The sequence below is a fragment of the Drosophila teissieri genome, chromosome 2R, assembly GCF_016746235.2.
Source record: "Drosophila teissieri strain GT53w chromosome 2R, Prin_Dtei_1.1, whole genome shotgun sequence".
Classification (NCBI taxonomy): Eukaryota; Metazoa; Arthropoda; class Insecta; order Diptera; family Drosophilidae; genus Drosophila; species Drosophila teissieri.
This window is the reverse complement of record NC_053030.1, coordinates 17,112,535-17,137,860: the sequence shown is the minus strand read 5'-3', so window position 1 is coordinate 17,137,860 and position 25,326 is coordinate 17,112,535. Positions and strand designations below refer to the sequence as shown.

At 45.0% G+C, this 25,326-nt stretch overlaps 6 protein-coding genes across 11 annotated transcripts; 3 read left to right on the top strand and 3 right to left on the bottom strand.

The window, feature by feature from the left end:
- Nucleotides 1–727: 727 nt before the first annotated feature.
- LOC122613271 (glycogenin-1) lies at nt 728–11,009 on the top strand. Of its 5 annotated transcripts, XM_043787367.1 has the most exons (7): nt 728–866; nt 4,769–5,079; nt 5,200–5,489; nt 5,549–5,729; nt 7,077–7,754; nt 8,720–8,921; nt 10,417–11,009. In XM_043787367.1, the coding sequence occupies exons 1-7, from the start codon at nt 860–862 to the stop codon at nt 10,827–10,829; spliced, it is 2,082 nt and encodes a 693-aa protein (XP_043643302.1). In that variant the 5' UTR covers nt 728–859; the 3' UTR covers nt 10,830–11,009. The 5 variants fall into 5 exon arrangements, with proteins under 5 accessions (XP_043643302.1, XP_043643304.1, XP_043643303.1 ...); XM_043787369.1 differs by lacking the exon at nt 7,077–7,754 and having other exon boundaries at nt 10,417–10,976; XM_043787368.1 differs by lacking the exon at nt 10,417–11,009 and having other exon boundaries at nt 8,720–10,113.
- LOC122613276 lies at nt 728–13,271 on the top strand. Of its 2 annotated transcripts, XM_043787377.1 has the most exons (3): nt 728–866; nt 11,569–12,804; nt 12,864–13,271. In XM_043787377.1, exons 1-3 carry the CDS (start codon nt 860–862, stop codon nt 12,929–12,931), a joined length of 1,311 nt encoding a protein of 436 aa, XP_043643312.1. In that variant the 5' UTR covers nt 728–859; the 3' UTR covers nt 12,932–13,271. The 2 variants fall into 2 exon arrangements, with proteins under 2 accessions (XP_043643312.1, XP_043643311.1); XM_043787376.1 differs by lacking the exon at nt 728–866 and having other exon boundaries at nt 11,365–12,804.
- LOC122614490 (UDP-glycosyltransferase UGT5-like) lies at nt 13,179–14,658 on the bottom strand. The gene is made up of 2 exons (XM_043789055.1): nt 14,001–14,658; nt 13,179–13,935 (listed from the first exon to the last, which is right to left on the bottom strand). The coding sequence occupies exons 1-2, from the start codon at nt 14,656–14,658 to the stop codon at nt 13,268–13,270; spliced, it is 1,326 nt and encodes a 441-aa protein (XP_043644990.1). The 3' UTR covers nt 13,179–13,267.
- A 2,096-nt stretch (nt 14,659–16,754) lies between these two features.
- On the bottom strand, nt 16,755–25,267 carry LOC122613275 (UDP-glycosyltransferase UGT5-like). The gene is made up of 4 exons (XM_043787375.1): nt 24,179–25,267; nt 23,458–24,123; nt 22,935–23,394; nt 16,755–16,968 (listed from the first exon to the last, which is right to left on the bottom strand). Exons 1-4 carry the CDS (start codon nt 24,318–24,320, stop codon nt 16,761–16,763), a joined length of 1,476 nt encoding a protein of 491 aa, XP_043643310.1. The 5' UTR covers nt 24,321–25,267; the 3' UTR covers nt 16,755–16,760.
- LOC122613277 lies at nt 17,019–19,231 on the top strand. Its single transcript, XM_043787378.1, has 2 exons — nt 17,019–18,764; nt 18,824–19,231. Exons 1-2 carry the CDS (start codon nt 17,510–17,512, stop codon nt 18,889–18,891), a joined length of 1,323 nt encoding a protein of 440 aa, XP_043643313.1. The 5' UTR covers nt 17,019–17,509; the 3' UTR covers nt 18,892–19,231.
- Nucleotides 19,139–21,313, bottom strand: LOC122613272 (UDP-glycosyltransferase UGT5-like). Its single transcript, XM_043787373.1, has 4 exons — nt 21,197–21,313; nt 20,682–20,940; nt 19,961–20,626; nt 19,139–19,895 (listed from the first exon to the last, which is right to left on the bottom strand). Exons 1-4 carry the CDS (start codon nt 21,197–21,199, stop codon nt 19,228–19,230), a joined length of 1,596 nt encoding a protein of 531 aa, XP_043643308.1. The 5' UTR covers nt 21,200–21,313; the 3' UTR covers nt 19,139–19,227.
- Nucleotides 25,268–25,326: the final 59 nt, after the last annotated feature.

Sequence of the window (25,326 nt, the reverse complement as noted above, 5' to 3'; positions counted from 1 at the left end):
CATAATTATTTGTTGTTTTTTTGTTTGGCTTACGTTCTCTTAAAATGCTTTCGCAAATTGTCGTCGCTCTTCGGCACTTTTACCACAACTACTCAATGTTCTCTTTTGATGACTTTCCTTTCGCACCTTTTTATCGCGCTCTCTCTGCGCCTCTCTCTTTTACGTTTTTAGCCGGCGAGCAAAGAAGAAGCATAAATAGAAATGAAATATAAGTAAGCGGAATGCAAAATACTTTTTCTTTGGCGCCTTCCTGCTCACACACACATTCGCATTCGTGTATGAAACCAGAAAGAATGATATAGTACTTACACTGCACCTGTATATCGACTATGAAATACCTCTTACCTATTTTGTATTTTAAATTATGGCTTAAATGTTGCCTACTAAAAGGTATGAGCGAGAATGCGGTAAATTATTTTAATTACATGTTTATATTAATTGAATTTATTAACTGTTTTGAAATGATATCTGGCTTGTGACTTTAAATTCACTCCACATTTGTTATTATTTAAATTATAAATTTGCCCAGCTAGCACAAGCGCCCCATATACCCTTGATATTTCTCGAGTAGGGGGTATAATAAATCTCCCACCGGCTTTTCTTGTGGTGGCCAACGACGTCGACTGCGCTGCCGGTGCCTCTGCATTGGCATTTAGGCATTTATGCCCACGGCAGTCGAACAGCCGCTTCAGATTCTCGTCATCGCTCGTGGAAGGCACATCGCAAACGCCGCTCTCGTTCTCGAATTTAGTGTGAAAGCTGAGCCACCCACCGCCCGCCGGAAAAGTCTCGCGAGTGTTCCGAAAAATCGAGTTTACTCCCCCCCACAAAAAAATATATCAAATAAAATCCTAACAAAATGAGCAGTAAGTTGGGCCACAACCAAAACCAGAGCAAACAAAAAAGAAAAGCAAGAAAAGAAAAAAGAGAGTGTGTGTGTGTATGCATGGCTAAAGCTGGAAACTGAGAACTGAAAAGTCGGTAGAACAGCCTGCCCTAAGTTAAAGCTCCTTTGGCGTTTCCTGCTAATCAATCAACCAACCAACAAATCGCCATTCCTTCCATTTCGTAACACTCGCTTCAGGTTGGAGTTATGCAAAATCCGAATCCGAATCGGATGCAAAATCAGAAGCTAAATCGAAATCATAGCGATAATCGCACTACTATAATATATATAATTATAAATCGAGCATAGAGCGCGCGCGATGGTGTGCGGCTACGACCTTTACTGACCTTCACTAGCGTACTAGCTCTGCCCACGGCCCCCCGCCTCATCACCATCACCACCCCCCGTTTCGCCGCTCTCTTCCGCTCAGTTTCTCTCTATTTTGAAACACTAACGTGCAGGAAAACATTTCAAAAAAGGCGAACATTGCACTGGAAACCAGAACGCTGGTTGTCCGTCTGGCCTATTTGTTTGTTTATGAAAAGTTTGTGCACAAAATCGCTGATAACGCGAAGCTCACATAACCTTCAAGAAGAGAGAGAGATAGAGGGATAGAGAGCGAAAGAGAGAGAGCTTAAAGTTATGCTGATTCCGTTTTGTTGTGATTCCATTACATCGATTGCTGCGCTTTGTACCTGTCGCAATGCTGGGTGGTGACCCAGGGTAATCCCACGTAGCGCCATTAGCCGCCTTATCATCATTCATTTGCCTTATCAGCGATGCGATTATTTCCGCATCTGCAGCCCATTGAGATTAGCGGCCCATTAAGGGATGCACTTCGCCTTGGCATTTTTCACACGCATCCGCTGACGTCCGGCGATCTTGTTTGACCATATATACCTACATACATAATAATTTTCACAATCTATATGGGGATGTGATTCTATTTTTAAGTTCAATATGTATGGGTCGAAATTATGGCTGGCGACAGGCGCTAACAAGTTTTGTATATTTCGAAAATAATATTAAATTTGCTTTTCGAAAAGTTTTCCACGCCCGAGAACATTCTTTTGTGTCGCCTCGCCCACTAGTAGAGTGTGTGTGATCTCTCACATTTTTCTCTTTCCTTGGAAATGCCATTAAATCTGCACGGATTTATGCCCGCATTAATCATCAACCTACGGCCACAGCAGCTGCGTTCAATTCTCTAGCCCGCAGGGATCTCCAGCATCTCGCGTTTCGGTCGCCCATCATCCAACACGTACACATCCAAAGCCATCCATGAGTCCCATGGTGATTCAATTTTCTAAAATTGCTGCGTCGCCTGTACCGAACCGATCCAATGCATCTCGCCTACCAGCCAGCCAGCCAGACACAATCTCATTTCATTTTACTTCGCATCGCCGGCGCTATTTTTAGTGAACTGCTCTTTCGGATACAGCATCGGCATCCACAAGATACACACGCCGCCTGCTGAGGTTTCCCGCAGAACTCGTTCTGCGCCATGCACTCGCCAATTTGTGCGTTGGTGTCGCCGGCGATCCCCAAGACGACTTCCTCCCAAGACCACTCCCTTCATCAATTCCCATTATGCACTTCCAGAGTACAGGATGACATGGATACAACAAATTCTTTGCCAGTCAATATTATATGTCAGCATATAACATATAGGCTCATGGTACTTGGTTTGAGCTACTTAAACTCTGCAATTTGTAGGACTATCTATACAGAATTGGTCATAGAGTTATTACTATAAGTTGACCAGGTTTGACTGTACTTCACTTCTTGTGCGCCGGCTGCAAATTATTGCGCTGCTTTAATGGGGACCCTGACAAACGGGTTTTCTGTGAGGGAAGGGATGGCTACCTCAAGGTCTTGGCTCCCCATTCATCTAATTGGTGACCCCATTCATGGTGGTGTCTGGCGTTAATCTGATCTGGGCCTCATCACGCCTGAACGGGAATTTGTTCAGTCACTTGACCCAGACCCAAAAGCTCAATCCACAACCCACGACCCACGACCTTTTTTCCCAATCGCTTTGGCAGGGCGCTTTATCAGCTTTATTGTGCTACGGCCATACGCAATTGATAAAAGCGGGTAGAAGAAATTAGAGCGCAAACTCTGCTCAGCAAAGAGCGAGCTTAAGAGAGAGAGAAGGTAAAAGGGAGAGCATTTCTCCCAAGAGAGTACTCTCTTTCTACACTGTTAAAAAGTTCAGGAATTTTCCCACAGTTAGCTGTCACATAAATTGCTAATTTACCTATTTTTAAGTTTACGTGCTAAGCATATGTCTAAGTAAAATGTCGCGACGCATTCATTTTGACAATTTCAACAGTTGTTGAAAGTTTATATTTAGATCGAGTGTTGTTTGTTTAATTTTGTTTAAATCGCCAAATTTATGACGATTGCCGAAAATTCCTTTTCACCGTTCTGCCACATAAGTTTTATTGTTTTGTGAAATTTTTTGTCATTTTTCGCACACACATCCGGTAAGTCAGAAGTTATTAAGATCCATTCTAGTTTTGCCGAAAGTAAATGATTTCATTTTTATTTTAGGCCCAACGAATCATTTCACAAGCACACACACGCAAATAGAAAAGAAAGCATCTGTGTATCTTTCACCCGCCCACACACACCAACGCACACTCACACACACAAACACACATTAAAGAATCCGGCGGAGGACAGAGATAGTCCTGATCTCAGTCCAAATCAAGATCAAGACCAAGATCAAGTTCAGCCTAGCGAATGCATTTGATTGCCGCTGATTAGCTCGCTGTGCAGCAGTTACCATCAGAATGCGCATCCGCATCCGTAAATGTGTCCACATCCGTATCTGAATGCGAGAAGGTAGTTGTTGTTATCCACCTACTTGTTGTATCCTACTACGCTTCACAGTTCCTTTTCAGTTCGCTTCTCTAAAACCAAACAACCAACCAACAAACCAAGCCCATGTAAACAGAACTCTAATCTGACACTTAACTTAACCCGACTAAAGTTAGCTCAACGAAATGTATCGAGAATATAACATATATATACACACTTGTATATATATCCATCTATCTTACTTTATCGACTTACTTTATTTGTAGCATTAATACCCGAATAATAATGTTCTAAATTCCATTTACATGTCAATAATCAAAATTGGAAATAAAAAATAATCGTACGTCTTCTCTATCTTAACTCTAATGAATTTTTAATTATCTAAACAGCAAGTCTGCATGGTTTAATAATTTATAAAAACAAGAATTTCTTTGAAATTCACTTGTAAATTGTGTACCATACGGATTCTGGCCTAATCTAGAACGAACTAATTCCCCATCGAGTGAGAAATCTGCACCCAAACAAAAAATAAAATCATACTCATATCGCCTCATAATCGTGTATATACATAGATACATCTATCCCAGAAAGCGCCATGAATAATTATCTACAGCTTTTGCCCAACTAAATGCCAACTACGCAAAATTCTAATTGCCCGTTTGGACGCGCCTGAAATATGCTCTGCTCGAATTTGCCAATTCTTTATGGATTTTTTTTTGCAATTTTATCTGCGCTAACAAAGCAAATGAATTTTGGTTGCATGTGGGCGATGCTGACGCAGTTGGAGATCTGCACACACCACTTGAACATATGTATACATATCTGTTCTATTTTGAATGGGGAACCCGAACAATCGCTTGTTTATTTATAATCCATAACGTTTTTTGCTGAATCCGAAACTAATAAATACAGCCAACTGCTGCAGTGAAACGTGCAGTGCAGCAGTATCTTTTTGTGTTGTAACCCAATTTGTATCTCTGACTTTAGCCGTATCTCTGAGCTACATATCTATAGCATTTAATTTGCAATCGTATCTCTATCTCTCGTCCCGAACAGAGTTCGCTTGGGTGACGCTGACGACAAATGACACGTACTCACTGGGTGCCTTGGTTTTGGCCCACTCCCTGAAGAGGGCCAAGACCGCCCATCAGCTGGCCGTTTTGGTCACGCCCAATGTCTCGCAGGCGATGCGCGACCGACTGACGGAGGTCTACAACGTGGTGCAGGAGGTCAATGTGCTCGACTCACAGGATGCCGCCAACCTGGCGCTCCTCTCCCGCCCCGAACTGGGCGTGACCTTCACAAAGCTCCACTGCTGGCGCCTCGTTCAGTTCGAGAAGTGCGTCTTCCTGGATGCGGATACACTGGTAAGATATGAAACTATAGGCTAACATAGGCTTAAGTTACTTCTCCTAACATGCACTAACATGCAAACAAACATAGATATGATATAGATATATATTAAATACATTTCTTCTTTTTCGTAGGTCTTGCAAAACTGCGACGAGCTGTTCGAGCGCGAGGAACTGTCGGCTGCTCCGGATGTCAGCTGGCCGGACTGCTTCAACTCCGGCGTGTTTGTCTTCAAACCGAGCGTGGACACCTTTGCCCAGATCACAGAGTTCGCCGTGAAGAATGGCAGCTTCGATGGCGGTGACCAGGGTCTGCTGAATCAGTTCTTTGCCGACTGGTCGACGGCGGACATCAAGAAGCATTTGCCATTTGTGTACAATGTGACGGCTTATGCCTCGTACTGTTATCTGCCCGCCTTCAAACAGTAAGTTCGCTATCTTTGTGGGATTGAGTATACAGTTTGTAATGGAATTTGGCTTGCAGGTTCAGAGATAAGATTAAGATTTTGCATTTCGCCGGCAAGCTGAAGCCATGGCTGATTCAGTTCAACTCGGAGACAAAGGTGGCCAGCGTTTCGTCGGAGTATGCCCATGCCCAGGATCTGATTCAGCTGTGGTGGAACATCTTCTGCGAAAATGTCATCCAGTCCCTGTCCACCGAAATGGTAAGTGCTATATATAAAATGTATAACGCACATCTTGGAGATTTCCAGCGTTACTTGGCCCCAACAATCTCTTATGTCTGCCCTTGTTCTTGAACGCCATACTGAAGCTAACCCAAGTTTTTTACTGTTTAACCCAATGTATTTGCTCCAATCCTCAAACAAAACAAAACCCCTGCTTCGTTTTCTAACACGCTAATCGCAAGCAAACGCCAGGAAATGTTGCTAGTGATCGACCCGAGGGAGAAGTGGCCCACGGGTCCACTTCAGAGGTAAGCAGATCTTCAATTGCCGAACCATATCGCACCAGATCTGTAGATACCTTGAGCACACCCCTGTGTAAATATCTTAATTATAACGCAAATATTTATTTATTTATCTATCTATGAATTCATCATCATCTGTGCGCAAAGTAAATAACCCAAGCAAACAAACAAACTCAGTTTCGATCTATTTGCCATTTATTTTTTGCCGATAGCTGGCCTCAATATCGTTTCATTTCCCGCCTCTTTTCAATCTACTCGGTTTGAATACTTTGTTTTCGTTTTATTTTTGTATTGGTTTGCAATTTTCTGTTGATTTCTTCTCGATTAGCAGCCACGCCCCAGAGTAACCCATTTTTCGTTTTTCTTTTCTGTATATTTTCCTTTACTTTTTTGGCCCCATAGGCAGACCAATTCTCAACTTATTTTCTTCTGTATTTTTTCTGTAATTTTTGTCCAACTGTGTGTGTCTCGTGTGGGTGTGTGTGTGTGTGTGAGTGCTCGTCTTAGTGTTCACTTTCTTTATGTTTTTTTTCCTTTCTAATTTGCATCGATTTGGCCATGAGCCAGGAAAATGTTTCGGTTTACGCCATCGATAGATGGAAATGATTCAAATCAAGATGGTCGGTTGCGGGTGATGCCAACGAAATTCAACTGAATCATTAGATATATCCCATAACACAGACACACACACACACACACACACGCTAGCACGCATTCGTGGGGGATCTCCTTTTTTTTGGTACACACAAAGAAATTTTGATAAATTTTTTATCAATAATGATCAAGCAAAATCATTGAATTGGTTCATGGTTTAAATTCAGCAACAAGCTAAATAAGTTTTTGTACATAATTATTAATTGATTAAGTTTTTCTGTGTGTACTTTTCACTTTTCCCTTGTTATGTTCGTGCCGTTGGGTTTTTTATTTTCGCAAATTGATTTACTTTTCATTTACTCTTTATTCTCCAACTCTTGCTCTCCTATGTTGCGCATTCTGTAAATTATACTTTGCCATAAATAATACGTGGACTGCCGTATCGCATATAACTCGTGCATATAACTCTGTATATCTAACATTGTCTCAGTGCCTTTGCCTAAATATAATACGCACGCAAAGCGAATTCGCGGCGGATGAGCTGCATCAGCGGCAGCAGCATGAGTTCTACCAGCAGCAGCAGCTGCACCACCAGCTGTTGCATGTGCGCCAGTTCCGCGATCCTTGGGCAGATTACTATGAGAATCTGGAGAAGGAGCTGCAGGAGCAGGAGCAACGGATGCAACAGCAGCATCAGCAGCAGCAGCACCACAATCCCAGCCAGAATCACAGCCAGGACAATGGGAATGCGGATGCGACTGCGATTGCGACTGCGAATGAGATTGAAAATGAGAACGATAGCACGATTGCAAATGCAAATGCAAACGCGAATGCCACTGAGTGGCATCATGACAATGCATGCCACCCACCGCCGTCGACGAGTCCTTCGCCCCAAACCCAAAATCAAGCCCACAATGCCAATGCCACTGCCAATGCCGAAGGCTTTTCATCCATAGATGTGAATAGCAATGAGCTAAACATTTCACATCCACCTGAACACGCCTCCTCCTCCTCCGACACAGCCACGCCCACGCCCACGCCCACTGCCAATGCCACGCCCTCGCAAACGCCCACGCCCACGCCTCATCATTCCGTGCATAGTCAGACAGTAGAAAAAGCGACAAACCACCAACAAGAACATGAAGTTGCAGCCACAACGCCGGCTGAGGTAAAGGCAATCAATCCAAACCTCGCCTGAGAACTACACAGAAAAAAGTCCTTCACTGTTAGATGTTAAATGGATTTTTTATAGCCCGAAACAAAAAAGAAATTCTTAATTCAATTATCATATGATTTTCATTGCACCACATGCAAAATGGGCTTTATGTTATATTGAAAAATCTGCATATTTAAAAACCAAAGTGAGATTTTTTCTGTGTAGGAATCCCGATTCCCAACCAAACAAACCAAAAGCATTGGATAACGGTGTGCAAATGTAAAAGTGCTAGTGCAAGTGATAGTGATAATGTAATGTCCTGGTTTTCGTCTAGTCACTGTTTTGCATACGAATTGTCATTGTCGTCTTCATTGTCCTTCGGTCATCGTTCATTGTTCATGGTCCTTGGTTCCTGGTCCCTGGTCCTTGGTCCTTGGTACTTGGTTCATGGTTCAGCGTTGTGTTTGTGGCCTGGATAAGGGCATTTGTTGATTTATTATTAGTTGGCCTGGCACCTGGTCAAGCATTAATGTAGATGGAACATGGGGAGCTTGCTCCCCATTCGGTCAACAACATAATCATCATCTTGAAACTCAAACGCAGGCAAAAGCAGGCACACCATCCTCGTGTTGCATGCGCATTTTATAGCCACCTGCATCTCCATTCAGCCCACTTTCACATAGTAATCTGCCAGAGAGTTGCAGGGACACGCAATGCAAACGCAAGCAGCCGGAGCTCAACGCGTCGTATACTTGATTTATGCCTCGAGTAGCACTCTGTTGTCACATTAATCATACGCCCTGTGCACCGTAACTAACATCTCAATGTTGTCAACCGCTCGTCTGCGTCCTAGTACTAGCTTAATCCGTAGTGCATGAAATGTTCTAATACACCCAGCTACATATGTATATACTCCCCTTCGCAGCAGCCCCCCAGTGAAACCGAGCACTTAATCAATTTAATTAACATACTTTCAGGCGGGTCTGGCTGGTGCTCTGTCACAGCTCCGCATCGGTCAGCAGCGCACTCCCGAACAGGAGGCCTACGAGAACCAGATGCGCCGCCAGTGCTGGGAGTCCGGACAGATTGACTACTCCGGCGCCGATTCGTTCGAGAACATATGGAAGAAGATATCGCAGACGCTGGAGAGGAAGACCGAGAAGGAGTCGGAAGAAACTGGTAGCTCATAGATACAAAACCGAAACTAAACAGAACAAACAAATGCAGATCGTTCGTTATTCGTCGTTTTGTTGCCATTTTTTTCTTGTACACGCACACACGAACACCACACTCAAACACTACGTCGCCCCCTCCCCTCTTCTCCTAAAATGAAAGTCCCCCACACACACAGACCAGAGCCAAACACGCACACAATCGTATTTCCAAACCCCCATCCTCTTTGGGAGGCAGGCGCACTGTTGCCAATGCCAAGGAGCAGCCGGTCTAATTGAAATTTAAGGTTTGGCCAAAAAATGTTGTCGAAACGAATTCTTCAGAGTGTCATAAATGCAATTTTTATTTGCCCCCCTCTTTACACCCCACACACGCAACTTGTTAAAAAGAATGAGCGAGAAAGCAGAGAAATTTTAATTAAGTTTTCAAATTAAACTTTTTGCACTGCTGCCACTGCTGCTGCTGCTGCTCTCGACATACGTGATGTGTTGCGATGTGTATGTGGGCGACACACTTGGCACAGTTGCCCCAATCGCCTGCCCCCAAGCCCCCGCCCCTTTTTTCCTTTCCCTCGGACAAAATCGAGAAAAAATGAGCACACTTGGCCCGGCCACAAAGTTTTACACTTCATTGTATTTTAATTGAAATTTTTGTACTTTCACCCTCTCGTGTGCTTACCGATTTATGGCGATGACTTTCCAGCTCATCTGCATCAAAACTCATTGCGGCATAGAGGCCATTTCCTGTCCTTGCCCGTCCCCTTTCCCTGCCCATTTCCCCTAACTCTCCCAACACATATGTACATATGTTTTTCCTATGAATAAAATGCAAACAATGAGTGTATACAATAACTCTAGAAAAGATAAACGAAAACCATTTAAAATAAAGTAAAAAATTAAAACTGAAATTGTAGACCACATTTTGTGGCTATTGTGTATATGTATCTGGATCTGTGTGTGTGTGTGAGTGTGTGTGCGAAGTGCCCAGCCCCCTTTGCGCCCACTTTTCGAATCGAATTCGAGCTGAGCGTTTAATGTTTGTTTCAAGTGTTTTGGCAGCCTAACTTTTCTATCTATAAACGTATATATACCATTTATGTTATAATTTACATTTTGCAAATATTGTCGTAATATTTATTCGAGAACAACAACAAGAACAAAGAAACCCTAAACAACACAAACAAAAATTTTCAATTTAAGAAACTCTGTTTTCCAATTTGCATTTTTATTTTAGCAGTTAAGTTACGTTACGTTCTTCTTTCACATTTTGTCGCCCTTTCAGTTGTGTACTTTTAAGCCATCTTAGCCATGGAAAGCATTGGGTCTAAGTTCGAGGTCTTAGAACCATCACATAGCCATAAGAGCCAGCACCATTCACCCATTGCATCTTAGCCATCAGACATCACCAGCATCAATAGCATCAATAGCATCACAGCATCGCAAGACGATGTAGCTGAATCGAATTAAAACTACTGTCTCGTTACCCCTAACCACATTTGCAGATAATGATAGCGATAGTGACCCTGCTAACCCACTAAGCACAGCTCAATTGCTAAACGAAGCCGCCAGCATGCTGCTGCATCCGCCCGAGAAATCCCCAACTTCGAAGGCGATGAAAGCGAATGGGTCGACTGGGAATGGATCCCATCTCGACCAGTCGCTTCTCACCTCCCCAGCAACTAACAAACAGCCTGCGAATGCATCTGCTTCCTCCACCGCCTCCTTGAAACAGAGTCCACAGAAGCGACAGGAGAGACCGCATCCCCAACCGGAAGCGGAACTGGAACTGGAACCGAGACCACAACCACAGCCACAACCGCAGCCAACACAGCAGCACATCAGGATGCAGCCAGGCGGCGGAAATGGCAGCGTCTCCAAGAGCGGCAAACAGAGGTCCGCCCGCAAGTTCAAATAGCAATTACTGAAGCTGCTGATGCACTACAGCTGCCTGCCACACCTGGCGTGCCGCTGCAAGTCGCAGTACCGGCGGCTGGAACCCAATCTGGATACCGAACCCCAACCCGTACACGTCTAACCCGACGATTGATAGACAGATCCGAGGAAGTACAAAGCGTATGCCACGTTAAATGCTGTACAAATTGCTTGCCAAGTGGCTCTTAGACGAAGTCTCTAAAGTAATCAAAATCAAACTTATTGTAAAGTAAAATTTAACTATATACATTTTTAACGCAACGATTATCAGGACACCAAAGATTCTATAAGTGAAATAATAATATAGGCGTTTTTTGTTAGTTATTGTACTTACAGCAGAAAGCTAGCAATTAGGTTGCCATATGAATTGCCATTAAATTTTTAATCGTTTTGAATCCTTGAAAGTTGAAAGTAGTTTAAAATCCATAGTAAGTCACATTTCTTAGAGCGAAACTGATGAGGGAGATACTAAAGAAACTGAGACAAGAACTTTATTGAGAACGTCTAAGGGTCCCTTGATTTACCCAAATACCACGCTGCCTTACAAAGGAATCACATGCAATATCTTAGACTTAGCATAGTGTAAGACCAGAGCTAATACTAGATGTAAGCCGCAAGTGCTTTGGATAACCCTAGATGCAAACACACACTCAGGAGCTTGGGATTATACCGCCCTATATACCATACCATATACTATACACACATGCATCCACACACCACAGAGCTACTGACCTCCGCGGACATCGAAGATGGTAAGGTGGAGTTCGACAAGGCCACCGGAGCCAGCACCACGTACAAGGTGATCGAGGGTGGCTACGAGGTGATCACCACCTCCCCCCAGCCCAATGGAACCGTCAAGACCCAGGTGCGAACCTTCTGGGATCCCAAGCCCGTTAGCGAGGAGGATCTGAAGAAGGAGCAGGAAAACAAGAAGCTGGTCCAGAAGCGTCTGGGCAAGGAGATCCGCATCGATGAGCGCACCACCATGCTGACCCGCGCCATCGAGGGTGGCTACGAGGAGGTGTACACCACCATCAACGAGGATGGAACTCGCAGCACTCGCACCAAGACCTTCTTCGACTCCGTTCCTACGGAGGTGGATGAGAACACGGCCGCCAGGCTGAACAAGAACAAGAAGAACGTGACCAGGAAGTCGTCGGTGGACTCCACTGATTCCACGGAATCCTCCCGTCGCATTGTCCAGAAGCAGCAGAAGAACGTGGTGCAGAACTATGGTGAGCAGACCAACTCCACCACCACATCGGAGCGCAGAGTGTCGGTGACCCAGAACATCGAGATCACCGAGAACAATCGCACCGTGCGCAAGAACTCGCTGCAGGAGCAGAACGTCAAGGCCATCACATCCACCTCGAACACCTCGACCAGCGATAAGAAGCAAAAGAAGAAGCCCAAGTCTTCGGCCCCACCACCACCCGCTGACTTCTTCCAGAATGATACCACCTCTGTGGCTTCGAAGCGTGTGCCCGGCGGAGTGGAGTACACCTATTCCACGCAGCTGGATTCCGGCAAGACCATCACCACCTCGAAGACTGTGTATGAGGAGGAGGAGGTGGAGCTCACCGAGGAGGAGATTCGCCAATACAAGAAGACCCTGAAGGACGCCGAGAAGCACAAGAACGTGTCCACCACCAAGAAGCTCAAGTCCGAGTCGGGCACCAAGAAGATCGTCCCATCCGAAAACCCCGGAGATGTGACAACCGTCGAGACCATCAAGATCGAAGGTGGCACCGAGTACCACTACACCACCGTGACATCCGAGGGCATCGTGAAGAAGGCCGTAAAAACTGTCTACGATCCAGTGCCCAGCCAGAAGTCAAATCCCGATGACACCGACGAGGAGGAGATCATCGAGGAGTACGAGGAGGAGATCATCGAGCCCGGCGAGAAGAGTGTGAAGACTATCGAGACCATCAAGCAGCTGCCCACCAAGTTCGAGGGTAAGCAACCTACCTCATCCGCAACTAAGTTTTTTTAACCATAGATTTTTCTTTCGCAGAGGAAGTGACCATCACTCATGAGAGAAAGGAGAAGAAGGTAAAGAAGTCTATGGTCATAAGCCAGTAGAGATCGCCGCTTGCCCACACCGAAACACACGTAAACCCACACGACACTCACACAACACAAGGCACAACAATACACACAAAAACAAGCTTACGAAATGGCCCGGAGACAGAAGAAAGGCCCTGCGAAGATCCCAAGCTAATTCTCCTGACCTATTTCAGCATCCAGTTCAGTTAGTTGCGGGCGGTCTTTGCACGCTACTCGTTAGCTTTGTTATCAATTACCAGCTGTCTAGTGCCCTAGAAATGTATTACGAAATTATCCAAAATTTATTACAAGAAACTATCTAACATAATTGTAGCCTCTTTTGTTAACAAAAATAAAACTCAAGTTTTGGTTCTAATTCTTCTTGGTCTTCTTCTTCGGAGTGCTCTTTGGCTTGGAGCTCCTGCGGCAGATCAGGATTAGAGCCACGATTGGCAGGAGAATCACTGCGATAGCTAGACCCACAATGTCCAGAAGGTAGAACTGATACCAGGGAAGCTGCACGCCAGCGGACACCAGATGAGGAGCACCTCGGTGCTCGATCACATAGTTGATCCAGTACATGGCCGTATCCATAGCTCCAAGTGGTCGATCGCGGAATATCCGAGAGGCCTTCTTAATGTTATTCATGTACTTTGGATTCTCAATCAGTTCCAGCAGCAGACCTCGCAATTCTTCCACCGTGACTTTTCGGTAATCCAATCCCAGAGCATATTCTGCGTTTTTACCCTGGTTAATGTTCTGATGCTGATCGCAGTAAACGGGCATTCCTAATATGGGAACACTATTGTACACTGCCTCCTGTGTGCCGAAGAGTCCTCCATGGGCAATGAAAACCTTGACATTGGGATGCGCCAGGATGTCGCCTTGAGGTAACCAACTTTGCACCTTCACGTTATCAGGCAGATTGGGCAGGGACTCATCCTCGAACTTCCAGAGAACGCGTTGCTTCAGACTCCCAAAGACTTCTAGGAAAATCTTTAGCTTTTCAGGTGGCAAATCGGCACTTCTGACCTGGGAACCTATGCGGAAAAAGAAAGAGTCATTAGATTTTTCAGATTAAACTCTCAGGGATGAGAGCACGAACCCAAGCTGAAGTAAATGGCTCCATGTGTAGCTCCGTCCAGGAATTTTTTAAGATGCTCCGGTAGCGCCTTCGGGGGTTGAATGTGCAAACCGCCCACTGGGATCATATTATATGCCATTGGTCTCGAGGAAGACAGTGGCACGTAGGTGTTCAACAGAATGGCAGAGACATTACGCTCAAGTTCTTTGGCGGTGGGAACTCTGTCGAGGAGTTTGGAGAAGTGCTTTCTTAAGACGGCATCCTGTGCGGGGTAATAGGAGAACTCTCTGACGAGATCCTCGGTTGCACTGATGGCAACATTTTCGATGCGTTCCCACAACGACATGCGATCCGTATAGGGCATATAGGCATGTGGTACATATGACCAAGGAGACACAATTCCAAACATCTGACTCAAGTAGTTAGCATAACCAAAAGTAGAAACAGTTATTATGGGGATCTGGTACAAGTGACCCAGGATGAGGGCACCCTCGTTGTAGAACTGCTCCGCCAGCAGCAGATCGTATTTGCCAATCTTGTTCTTCTCATTGATTACAGCCTGAATCTCCGGTTGCTCGAATGCAAAATCCGTATTGTGGGTACCCATCACATTGACCATTCGAAGATATGTGAAAGTTGGCAAATCCGTCATATCCAAAACGGTGTTTTTGTTGGTCATCTCCTTAACTATAAGACAGTGATAATGTTGATATATGTAGATTAATTTAGCAACTATACTTACTTTCTGACCAATGATTGTATTGAGGAATCAATATTTCCCTATAGGTTGGTCCGAGGTTCTCCTTGGACAAGGAAAACGGAGTAATGAAGGTAACTTCATGTCCTTGCTTCACCAACTCCCGTATGATGGCATTGGTCATCATGAAGTGACTCTTCCCAGGAAAGAAGTAGGCTGCCAAGATGCGGGAACCAGTACCCAACTCTAGTTGCTGAAGCGCAACCAGACTTAGGAGAAAAATGTGCAGAACACTTTTCAAACTCTGTAAAATACAAAAGTTTTCATCAATAAATGACTTAAAGCAAGAATGCTTTATTGTGAAATCAAACAGTCCTTCATTTGACTGTGAATTCTCAATTAGTATAAGTTGATAACAGGTTACTTTAGTTCAAATTTCGTAACTTTCGTCTATTAAGATTTTAAAGCTTTTCGGCCGGTTTTTTACCCTTTAATTCAATTTATACAAAAAGAAAGCTTTTAAAGCTTTTGCCTAATATATTTACAAAATATCAACAAACCATTGTGATTCCAATCTGCTTCCAATCTGCTTTCCGACGATAGCAACACTCAGCAACCGACTGAGTGGACCCCTTTCAAACGACTGCGAATGGGTTCAGATAGATCGTTTCGTTCAAGTCGCTCGAACGGCCTTATATGTAACATATGTATGTTTATATAGAACCCTAGAGAATAGCAAAAGTATTACTCTGCGTGAGCTTCGTGCGGAAAACGAGAGAGCTATATGTATATGTCAAGAAGACGCATTTCGTCACCGTTTTCTACAAACAATGCTTTATCATGATGAAATCGTTACTGATAATAAATGCTATTCTTTTAAAAGATTATAAACGTAGTTTTTGCTAATCTATGTCCTGGTTATCTAGGTCGAGTTTGCAATCTTTATCCATATTATAAGCAACAGAGACAATGTTATTCGATTGTCTCGACTATCACCTACCCGTTATTCTAATAGCAAAACTTAGCCACGAGAAGGTGTACACCAACATCAAAGCGGTTGGAACCGCAGCACTCGCACCAAGACGACTCTGTTCCTACGAAGGTGGATGAGAACAAGCCGCTAAGCTGAAGAAGAACGTGACCAGAAAGTCGTCGGTGGACTCCACCGATTCTATGTACGGAATCCTCCCGGCGCATTGTCCAGATGCAGAAGAAGAACGTGGTGCAGAACTATGGTGAGTAGACCAACTACACCACCACATCGGAGCGCAGAGAGTCGGTGACCAAGAACATCGATATCACCGAGAACAATCGCACCGTGGCACTGAGTACCACTTCACCACCGTGACATCCGAGGGCATCGTGAACAAAGCCGTAAAAACTGAGTACGAGCCAATGCCCGTGGAGTGCCAGTGCAAAGCGGAGAGACCGTGAATTAACGGTACCGCGCTGGACTCAAGGCGGCGAAGGGCACAGAGGTCGAATGGTAACGGTGTGGACTTTGGACATGCACAAAGAGGACGCACCGTGAACTAACGGGACATTCGAAGACCTTGAATTCGCGCGGGCCGTGCGCAAAACAGGGAAATAACGGGATCCCTTCGGCATATAAAAGTACGGCGCAAGTCAGAAAGAGGAACGCCGTGAATAGTAAACTCGTCAGTGATAATCGCGCACCCGTCGAAAACTTATCGGTCAGTGAGAACGCGCAGGACGCAGAAGGGAATTAGCCAGTGAGTGTCGAGGTGGACGATCACTGCAAGTGGAGAACGGAGCAACGCAGAGATCCACGGGACAGGAGAACACAAGGACCTGGCGTGGTTAAAACGGATTGGGGAGTCAGTGGATGGTGTCCTGTGACAGGAATGGTCCTAACAGACGTGCGGAAAACCTGTCTTCTCTTTGATCGGCAATCACACAAATCATAAATTTGGTGGGACGAACAAACAAACTGAGCTAGCCAGCAGAAACAAGAAAAGCAGTTCGTTACAATGCATTACGAAATTATCCAAAATTTATTACAAGAAACTATCAAACATAATTGAGCCTATTTTGTTATCAATTATAAAACGGCAGTTTTGGTTCTAATTCTTCTTGGTCTTCTTCTTCAGAGTGCTCTTTGGCTTGAAGCTCCTGCGACAGATCAGGATTAGAGCCACGATTGGCAGGAGAATCACTGCGATAGCTAGACCCACAATGTCCAGAAGGTAGAACTGATACCAGGGCAGCTGCACGCCAGCGGACATCAGATGAGGAGCACCTCGGTGCTCGATCACATAGTTGATCCAGTACATGGCCGTATCCATAGCTCCAAGTGGCCCTTAGACGAAGTCTGTAAAGTAATCAAAATCAAACTAAATGTAAAGTCAAATTTAACTATATACATTTTTAATGCAATGATTATCAGGACACCAAAGATTCTCTAAGTAAAATATTAATATAGGCGTTTTTTGTTAGTTATTGTACTTACAGCAGAAATAGCAGGTAGCTATTTGAATTGCCATTGAATTTGTAGTCGCTTTGAATCCTTGAAAGTTGAAAGTAGTTTAAAATCCATAGTAAGTGACATTTCTTAGAGCGACACTGATGAGGGAGATACTAAAGGAACTGAGACAAGAACTTTATCGAGAACGTCTAAGGGTCCCTTGATTTACCCAAATACCACGCTGCCTTACAAAGGAATCACATGCAATATCTTAGACTTAGCATAGTGTAAGACCAGAGCTAATACTAGATGTAAGCCGCAAGTGCTTTGGATAACCCTAGATGCAAACACACACTCAGGAGCTTGGGATTATACCGCCCTATATACCATACCATATACTATACACACATGCATCCACACACCACAGAGCTACTGACCTCCGCGGACATCGAAGATGGTAAGGTGGAGTTCGACAAGGCCACCGGAGCCAGCACCACGTACAAGGTGATCGAGGGTGGCTACGAGGTGATCACCACCTCCCCCCAGCCCAATGGAACCGTCAAGACCCAGGTGCGAACCTTCTGGGATCCCAAGCCCGTTAGCGAGGAGGATCTGAAGAAGGAGCAGGAAAACAAGAAGCTGGTCCAGAAGCGTCTGGGCAAGGAGATCCGCATCGATGAGCGCACCACCATGCTGACCCGCGCCATCGAGGGTGGCTACGAGGAGGTGTACACCACCATCAACGAGGATGGAACTCGCAGCACTCGCACCAAGACCTTCTTCGACTCCGTTCCTACGGAGGTGGATGAGAACACGGCCGCCAGGCTGAACAAGAACAAGAAGAACGTGACCAGGAAGTCGTCGGTGGACTCCACTGATTCCACGGAATCCTCCCGTCGCATTGTCCAGAAGCAGCAGAAGAACGTGGTGCAGAACTATGGTGAGCAGACCAACTCCACCACCACATCGGAGCGCAGAGTGTCGGTGACCCAGAACATCGAGATCACCGAGAACAATCGCACCGTGCGCAAGAACTCGCTGCAGGAGCAGAACGTCAAGGCCATCACATCCACCTCGAACACCTCGACCAGCGATAAGAAGCAAAAGAAGAAGCCCAAGTCTTCGGCCCCACCACCACCCGCTGACTTCTTCCAGAATGATACCACCTCTGTGGCTTCGAAGCGTGTGCCCGGCGGAGTGGAGTACACCTATTCCACGCAGCTGGATTCCGGCAAGACCATCACCACCTCGAAGACTGTGTATGAGGAGGAGGAGGTGGAGCTCACCGAGGAGGAGATTCGCCAATACAAGAAGACCCTGAAGGACGCCGAGAAGCACAAGAACGTGTCCACCACCAAGAAGCTCAAGTCCGAGTCGGGCACCAAGAAGATCGTCCCATCCGAAAACCCCGGAGATGTGACAACCGTGGAGACCATCAAGATCGAAGGTGGCACCGAGTACCACTACACCACCGTGACATCCGAGGGCATCGTGAAGAAGGCCGTAAAAACTGTCTACGATCCAGTGCCCAGCCAGAAGTCAAATCCCGATGACACCGACGAGGAGGAGATCATCGAGGAGTACGAGGAGGAGATCATCGAGCCCGGCGAGAAGAGTGTGAAGACTATCGAGACCATCAAGCAGCTGCCCACCAAGTTCGAGGGTAAGCAACCTACCTCATCCGCAACTAAGTTTTTTTAACCATAGATTTTTCTTTCGCAGAGGAAGTGACCATCACTCATGAGAGGAAGGAGAAGAAGGTAAAGAAGTCTATGGTCATAAGCCAGTAGAGATCGCCGCTTGCCCACACCGAAACACACGTAAACCCACACGACACTCACACAACACAAGGCACAACAATACACACAAAAACAAGCTTACGAAATGGCCCGGAGACAGAAGAAAGGCCCTGCGAAGATCCCAAGCTAATTCTCCTGACCTATTTCAGCATCCAGTTCAGTTAGTTGCGGGCGGTCTTTGCACGCTACTCGTTAGCTTTGTTATCAATTACCAGCTGTCTAGTGCCCTAGAAATGTATTACGAAATTATCCAAAATTTATTACAAGAAACTATCTAACATAATTGTAGCCTCTTTTGTTAACAAAAATAAAACTCAAGTTTTGGTTCTAATTCTTCTTGGTCTTCTTCTTCGGAGTGCTCTTTGGCTTGGAGCTCCTGCGGCAGATCAGGATTAGAGCCACGATTGGCAGGAGAATCACTGCGATAGCTAGACCCACAATGTCCAGAAGGTAGAACTGATACCAGGGAAGCTGCACGCCAGCGGACACCAGATGAGGAGCACCTCGGTGCTCGATCACATAGTTGATCCAGTACATGGCCGTATCCATAGCTCCAAGTGGTCGATCGCGGAATATCCGAGAGGCCTTCTTAATGTTATTCATGTACTTTGGATTCTCAATCAGTTCCAGCAGCAGACCTCGCAATTCTTCCACCGTGACTTTTCGGTAATCCAATCCCAGAGCATATTCTGCGTTTTTACCCTGGTTAATGTTCTGATGCTGATCGCAGTAAACGGGCATTCCTAATATGGGAACACTATTGTACACTGCCTCCTGTGTGCCGAAGAGTCCTCCATGGGCAATGAAAACCTTGACATTGGGATGCGCCAGGATGTCGCCTTGAGGTAACCAACTTTGCACCTTCACGTTATCAGGCAGATTGGGCAGGGACTCATCCTCGAACTTCCAGAGAACGCGTTGCTTCAGACTCCCAAAGACTTCTAGGAAAATCTTTAGCTTTTCAGGTGGCAAATCGGCACTTCTGACCTGGGAACCTATGCGGAAAAAGAAAGAGTCATTAGATTTTTCAGATTAAACTCTCAGGGATGAGAGCACGAACCCAAGCTGAAGTAAATGGCTCCATGTGTAGCTCCGTCCAGGAATTTTTTAAGATGCTCCGGTAGCGCCTTCGGGGGTTGAATGTGCAAACCGCCCACTGGGATCATATTATATGCCAACGGTCTCGAGGAAGACAGTGGCACGTAGGTGTTCAACAGAATGGCAGAGACATTACGCTCAAGTTCTTTGACGGTGGGAACTCTGTCGAGGAGTTTGGAGAAGTGCTTTCTTAAGACGGCATCCTGTGCGGGGTAATAGGAGAACTCTCTGACGAGATCCTCGGTTGCACTGATGGCAACATTTTCGATGCGTTCCCACAACGACATGCGATCCGTATAGGGCATATAGGCATGTGGTACATATGACCAAGGAGACACTATTCCAAACATCTGACTCAAGTAGTTAGCATAACCAAAAGTAGAAACAGTTATTATGGGGATCTGGTACAAGTGACCCAGGATGAGGGCACCCTCGTTGTAGAACTGCTCCGCCAGCAGCAGATCGTATTTGCCAATCTTGTTCTTCTCATTGATTACAGCCTGAATCTCCGGTTGCTCTAATGCAAAATCCGTGCTGTGGGTACCCATCACATTGACCATTCGGAAGAATGTGAAAGTTGGCAAATCTGTCATTTCCAAAACGGTGTTTTTCTTGGTCATCTCCTTAACTATAAGACCGTAATAATGTTGATATATGTTGATTAACTTTGCATCTATATTTACTTTCTGGCCAAAAATCATATTGAGGAATCACTATTTCCGTATAGTTTGGTCCGAGGTTCTCCTTGGACAAGGAAAACGGAGTAATAAAGGTAACTTCATGTCCTTGCTTCACCAACTCCCGTATGATGGCATTGGTCATCATGAAGTGACTCTTCCCAGGAAAAAAAAATGCTGCCAAGATGCGGGAACCAGTACCCAACTCTAGTTGCTGAAGCGCAACCAGACTTAGGAGAAAAATGTGCAGAACACTTTTCAAACTCTGTAAAATACAAAAGTTTTCATCAATAAATGAATTAAAGCAAGAATGCTTTATTATGAAATCAAACAGTCCTTCATTTGACTGTGAATTCTCAATTAGTATAAGTTGATAACAGGTTACTTTAGTTCAAATTTCGTAACTTTCGTCTATTAAGATTTTAAAGCTTTTCGGCCGGTTTTTTACCCTTTAATTCAATTTATACAAAAAGAAAGCTTTTAAAGCTTTTGCCTAATATATTTACAAAATATCAACAAACCATTGTGATTCCAATCTGCTTCCAATCTGCTTTCCGACGATAGCAACACTCAGCAACCGACTGAGTGGACCCCTTTCAAACGACTGCGAATGGGTTCAGATAGATCGTGTCGTTCAAGTCGCTCGAACGGCCTTATATGTAACATATGTATGTTTATATAGAACCCTAGAGAATAGCAAAAGTATTACTCTGCGTGAGCTTCGTGCGGAAAACGAGAGAGCTATATGTATATGTCAAGAAGACGCATTTCGTCTTATGTATATGTCAAGAAGACGCATTTCGTCACCGTTTTCTACAAACAATGCTTTATCATGATGAAATCGTTACTGATAATAAATGCTATTCTTTTAAAAGATTATAAACGTAGTTTTTGCTAATCTTTGTCCTGGTTAACTAGGTCGAGTTTGCAATCTTTATCCATATTATAAGCAACAGAGACATGTTATTCGATTGTCTCGACTATCACCTACCCGTTATTCTAATAGCAAACTTAGCCACGAGAAGGTGTACACCAACATCAAAGCGGTTGGAACCGCAGCACTCGCACCAAGACGACTCTGTTCCTACGAAGGTGGATGAGAACAAGCCGCTAAGCTGAAGAAGAACGTGACCAGAAAGTCGTCGGTAGACTCCACCGATTCCACGGAATCCTCCCGTCGCATTGTCCAGAAGCAGCAGAAGAACGTGGTCCAGAACTATGGTAAGCAGACCAACTACACCACCACATCGGAGCGCAGAGAGTCGGTGACCAAGAACATCGCACCGTGGCACTGAGTACCACTTCACCACCGTGACATCCGAGGGCATCGTGAACAAGGCCGTAAAAACTGAGTACGAGCCAATGCCCGTGGAGTGCCAGTGCAAAGCGGAGAGACCGTGAATTAACGGTACCGCGCTGGACTCAAGGCGGCGAAGGGCACAGAGGTCGAATGGTAACGGTGTGGACTTTGGACATGCACAAAGAGGACGCACCGTGAACTAACGGGACATTCGAAGACCTTGAATTCGCGCGGGCCGTGCGCAAAACAGGGAAATAACGGGATCCCTTCGGCATATAAAAGTACGGCGCAAGTCAGAAAGAGGAACGCCGTGAATAGTAAACTCGTCAGTGATAATCGCGCACCCGTCGAAAACTTATCGGTCAGTGAGAACGCGCAGGACGCAGAAGGGAATCAGCCAGTGAGTGTCGAGGTGGACGATCACTGCAAGTGGAGAACGGAGCAACGCAGAGATCAACGGGACCGGAGAACACAAGGACTTAGCGTGGTTAAAACGGATTGGGGAGTCAGTGGATGGTGTCCTGTGACAGGAATGGTCCTAACAGACGTGCGGAAAACCTGTCTTCTCTTTGATCGGCAATCACACAAATCATAAATTTGGTGGGACGAACAAACAAACTGAGCTAGCCAGCAGAAACAAGAAAAGCAGTTCGTTACAATGCATTACGAAATTATCCAAAATTTATTACAAGAAACTATCAAACATAATTGAGCCTATTTTGTTATCAATTATAAAACGAAAGTTTTGGTTCTAATTCTTCTTGGTCTTCTTCTTCAGAGTGCTCTTTGGCTTGAAGCTCCTGCGACAGATCAGGATTAGAGCCACGATTGGCAGGAGAATCACTGCGATAGCTAGACCCACAATGTCCAGAAGGTAGAACTGATACCAGGGCAGCTGCACGCCAGCGGACATCAGATGAGGAGCACCTCGGTGCTCGATCACATAGTTGATCCAGTACATGGCCGTATCCATAGCTCCAAGTGGTCGATCGCGGAATATCCGAGAGGCCTTCTTAATGTTATTCCTGTACTTTGGATTCTCAATCAGTTCCAGCAGAAGACCTCGCAATTCTTCCACTGTGACATTCCGGTAATCCAATCCCAGAGCATATTCTGCCTTTTTACCCTGGTTAATGTTCCGTTGCTGATCGAAGTAGACGGGTATTCCCAAAATGGGAACACTATTGTACACCGCCTCCTGTGTGCCGAAGAGTCCTCCATGGGCAATAAAAACCTTGACATTGGGATGCGCCAGGATGTCGCCTTGAGGTAACCAACTTTGCACCTTCACGTTATCAGGCAGATTGGGCAGGGACTCATCCTCGAACTTCCAGAGAACGCGTTGCTTTAGACTGCCAAAGACTTCTAGGAAAACCTTTAGCTTTTCAGGCGGCAAATCGGCACTTCTCACCTGGGAACCTGTCCAGGAAGAGATAAAGTAATTAGTGTTTAGATTAAACTCTTAGGAATGATGGTACTAACCCAAGCTGAAGTAAATGGCTCCATGTGTAGCTCCGTCCAGGAATTTTTTAAGATGCTCCGGTAGCGCCTTCGGGGGTTGAATGTGCAAACCGCCCACTGGGATCATATTATATGCCATTGGTCTCGAGGAAGACAGTGGCACGTAGGTGTTCAACAAAATGGCAGAGATATTGCGCTCAAGTTCTTTGACGGTGGGAACTCTGTCGAGGAGTTTGGAGAAGTGCTTTCTTAAGACGGCATCCTGTGCGGGGTAGTAGGAAAACTCTCTGACGAGATCGTCGGTTGCACTGATGGCAACATTTTCGATGCGTTCCCACAACGACATGCGATCCGTATAGGGCATATAGGCATGTGGTACATATGACCATGGAGACACAATTCCAAACATCTGACTAAAGTAGTTAGCATAACCAAAAGTCGAAATAGTTATGGTGGGGATCTGGTACAAGTGCGCCAAGATAAGGGCACCCACGTTGACGAACTGCTCCGCCAGCAGCAGATCGTATTTGCCAATCTTGTTCTTCTCATTGATTACAGCCTGAATCTCCGGTTGCTCGAATGCAAAATCCGTATTGTGGATACCCATCACATAGACCATTCGAAGGAATGTGAAACTTGAAAAATCTGTCATTTCCAAAACGGTGCTTTTGTTGGTCAACTCCTTAACTATACGACAGTGATAATGTTGATATATGTTGATTAACTTAGCAACTATACTTACGTTCTGGCCAAAAATCGTATTGAGGAATCACTATTTCCGTATAGTTTGGTCCGAGGTTCTCCTTGGACAAGGAAAACGGAGTAATGAAGGTAACTTCATGTCCTTGCTTCACCAACTCTCGTATGATGGCATTGGTCATCATGAAGTGACTCTTCCCAGGAAAGAAGTAGGCTGCCAAGATGCGGGAACCAGTACCCAACTCTAGTTGTTGAAGCGCAACCAGACTTAGGAGAAAAATGTGCAAAGCACTTTTGGAACACTGTCAAATACAAAAGTATTAAATAAATTGAAATTAAACAGTCCTTCATTTGACTGTGAAGTTGATAACAGGTCACTTTAGTTTAATTTTCGGAACTTTTGTATTTTAAGATTTCAATGCTTTTTGGTTTATTATCCTTTAATTTTCGCCTAATGTATTTTCAAAATATGAACAAACCATTTTGTTTCTGCCTGCTTTTCTACGATAGCAGCCCTCAGTAACCGACTGAGTGGACCCCTTTCAAACGACTGCGAATGGGTTCACATATATCGTTTGGTTTGAATCGCTCGAACGGCCTTATATGTAACATGTGTGTGTTTATATAGAACCCTAAAAATTAGCAAAAGTATTATTCTGCATGAGGTTCGTGCGGAAAACGAGGGAGCTATATATGTCAAGAAGACGCATTTCTTCAGCGTATTCTACAAAATATGTTTTATCTTCATGAAATCATTAAATGACTTACTGATAATGAAATGCTATGCTTATAAAAGATTATAAACGTAGTTTTAGCTAATCTATGTCCTGGTTATCAAGGTAGAGATTGTAATCTTTATCCATATCATGAGCAACAGAGACAATGTTATTCGATTGTCTAGACTATCAGCTACCCGTTATTCTATAAGTAAAACTTAGCTACGAGGATGTGTACACCAAGAGGATGGAACCGCAGCACTCGCACCAAGACGACTCTGTTCCTACGAAGGTGGATGAGAACAAGCCGCTAAGCTGAAGAAGAACGTGACCAGAAAGTCGTCGGTGGACTCCACCGATTCTATGTACGGAATCCTCCCGGCGCATTGTCCAGATGCAGAAGAAGAACGTGGTGCAGAACTATGGTGAGTAGACCAACTACACCACCACATCGGAGCGCAGAGAGTCGGTGACC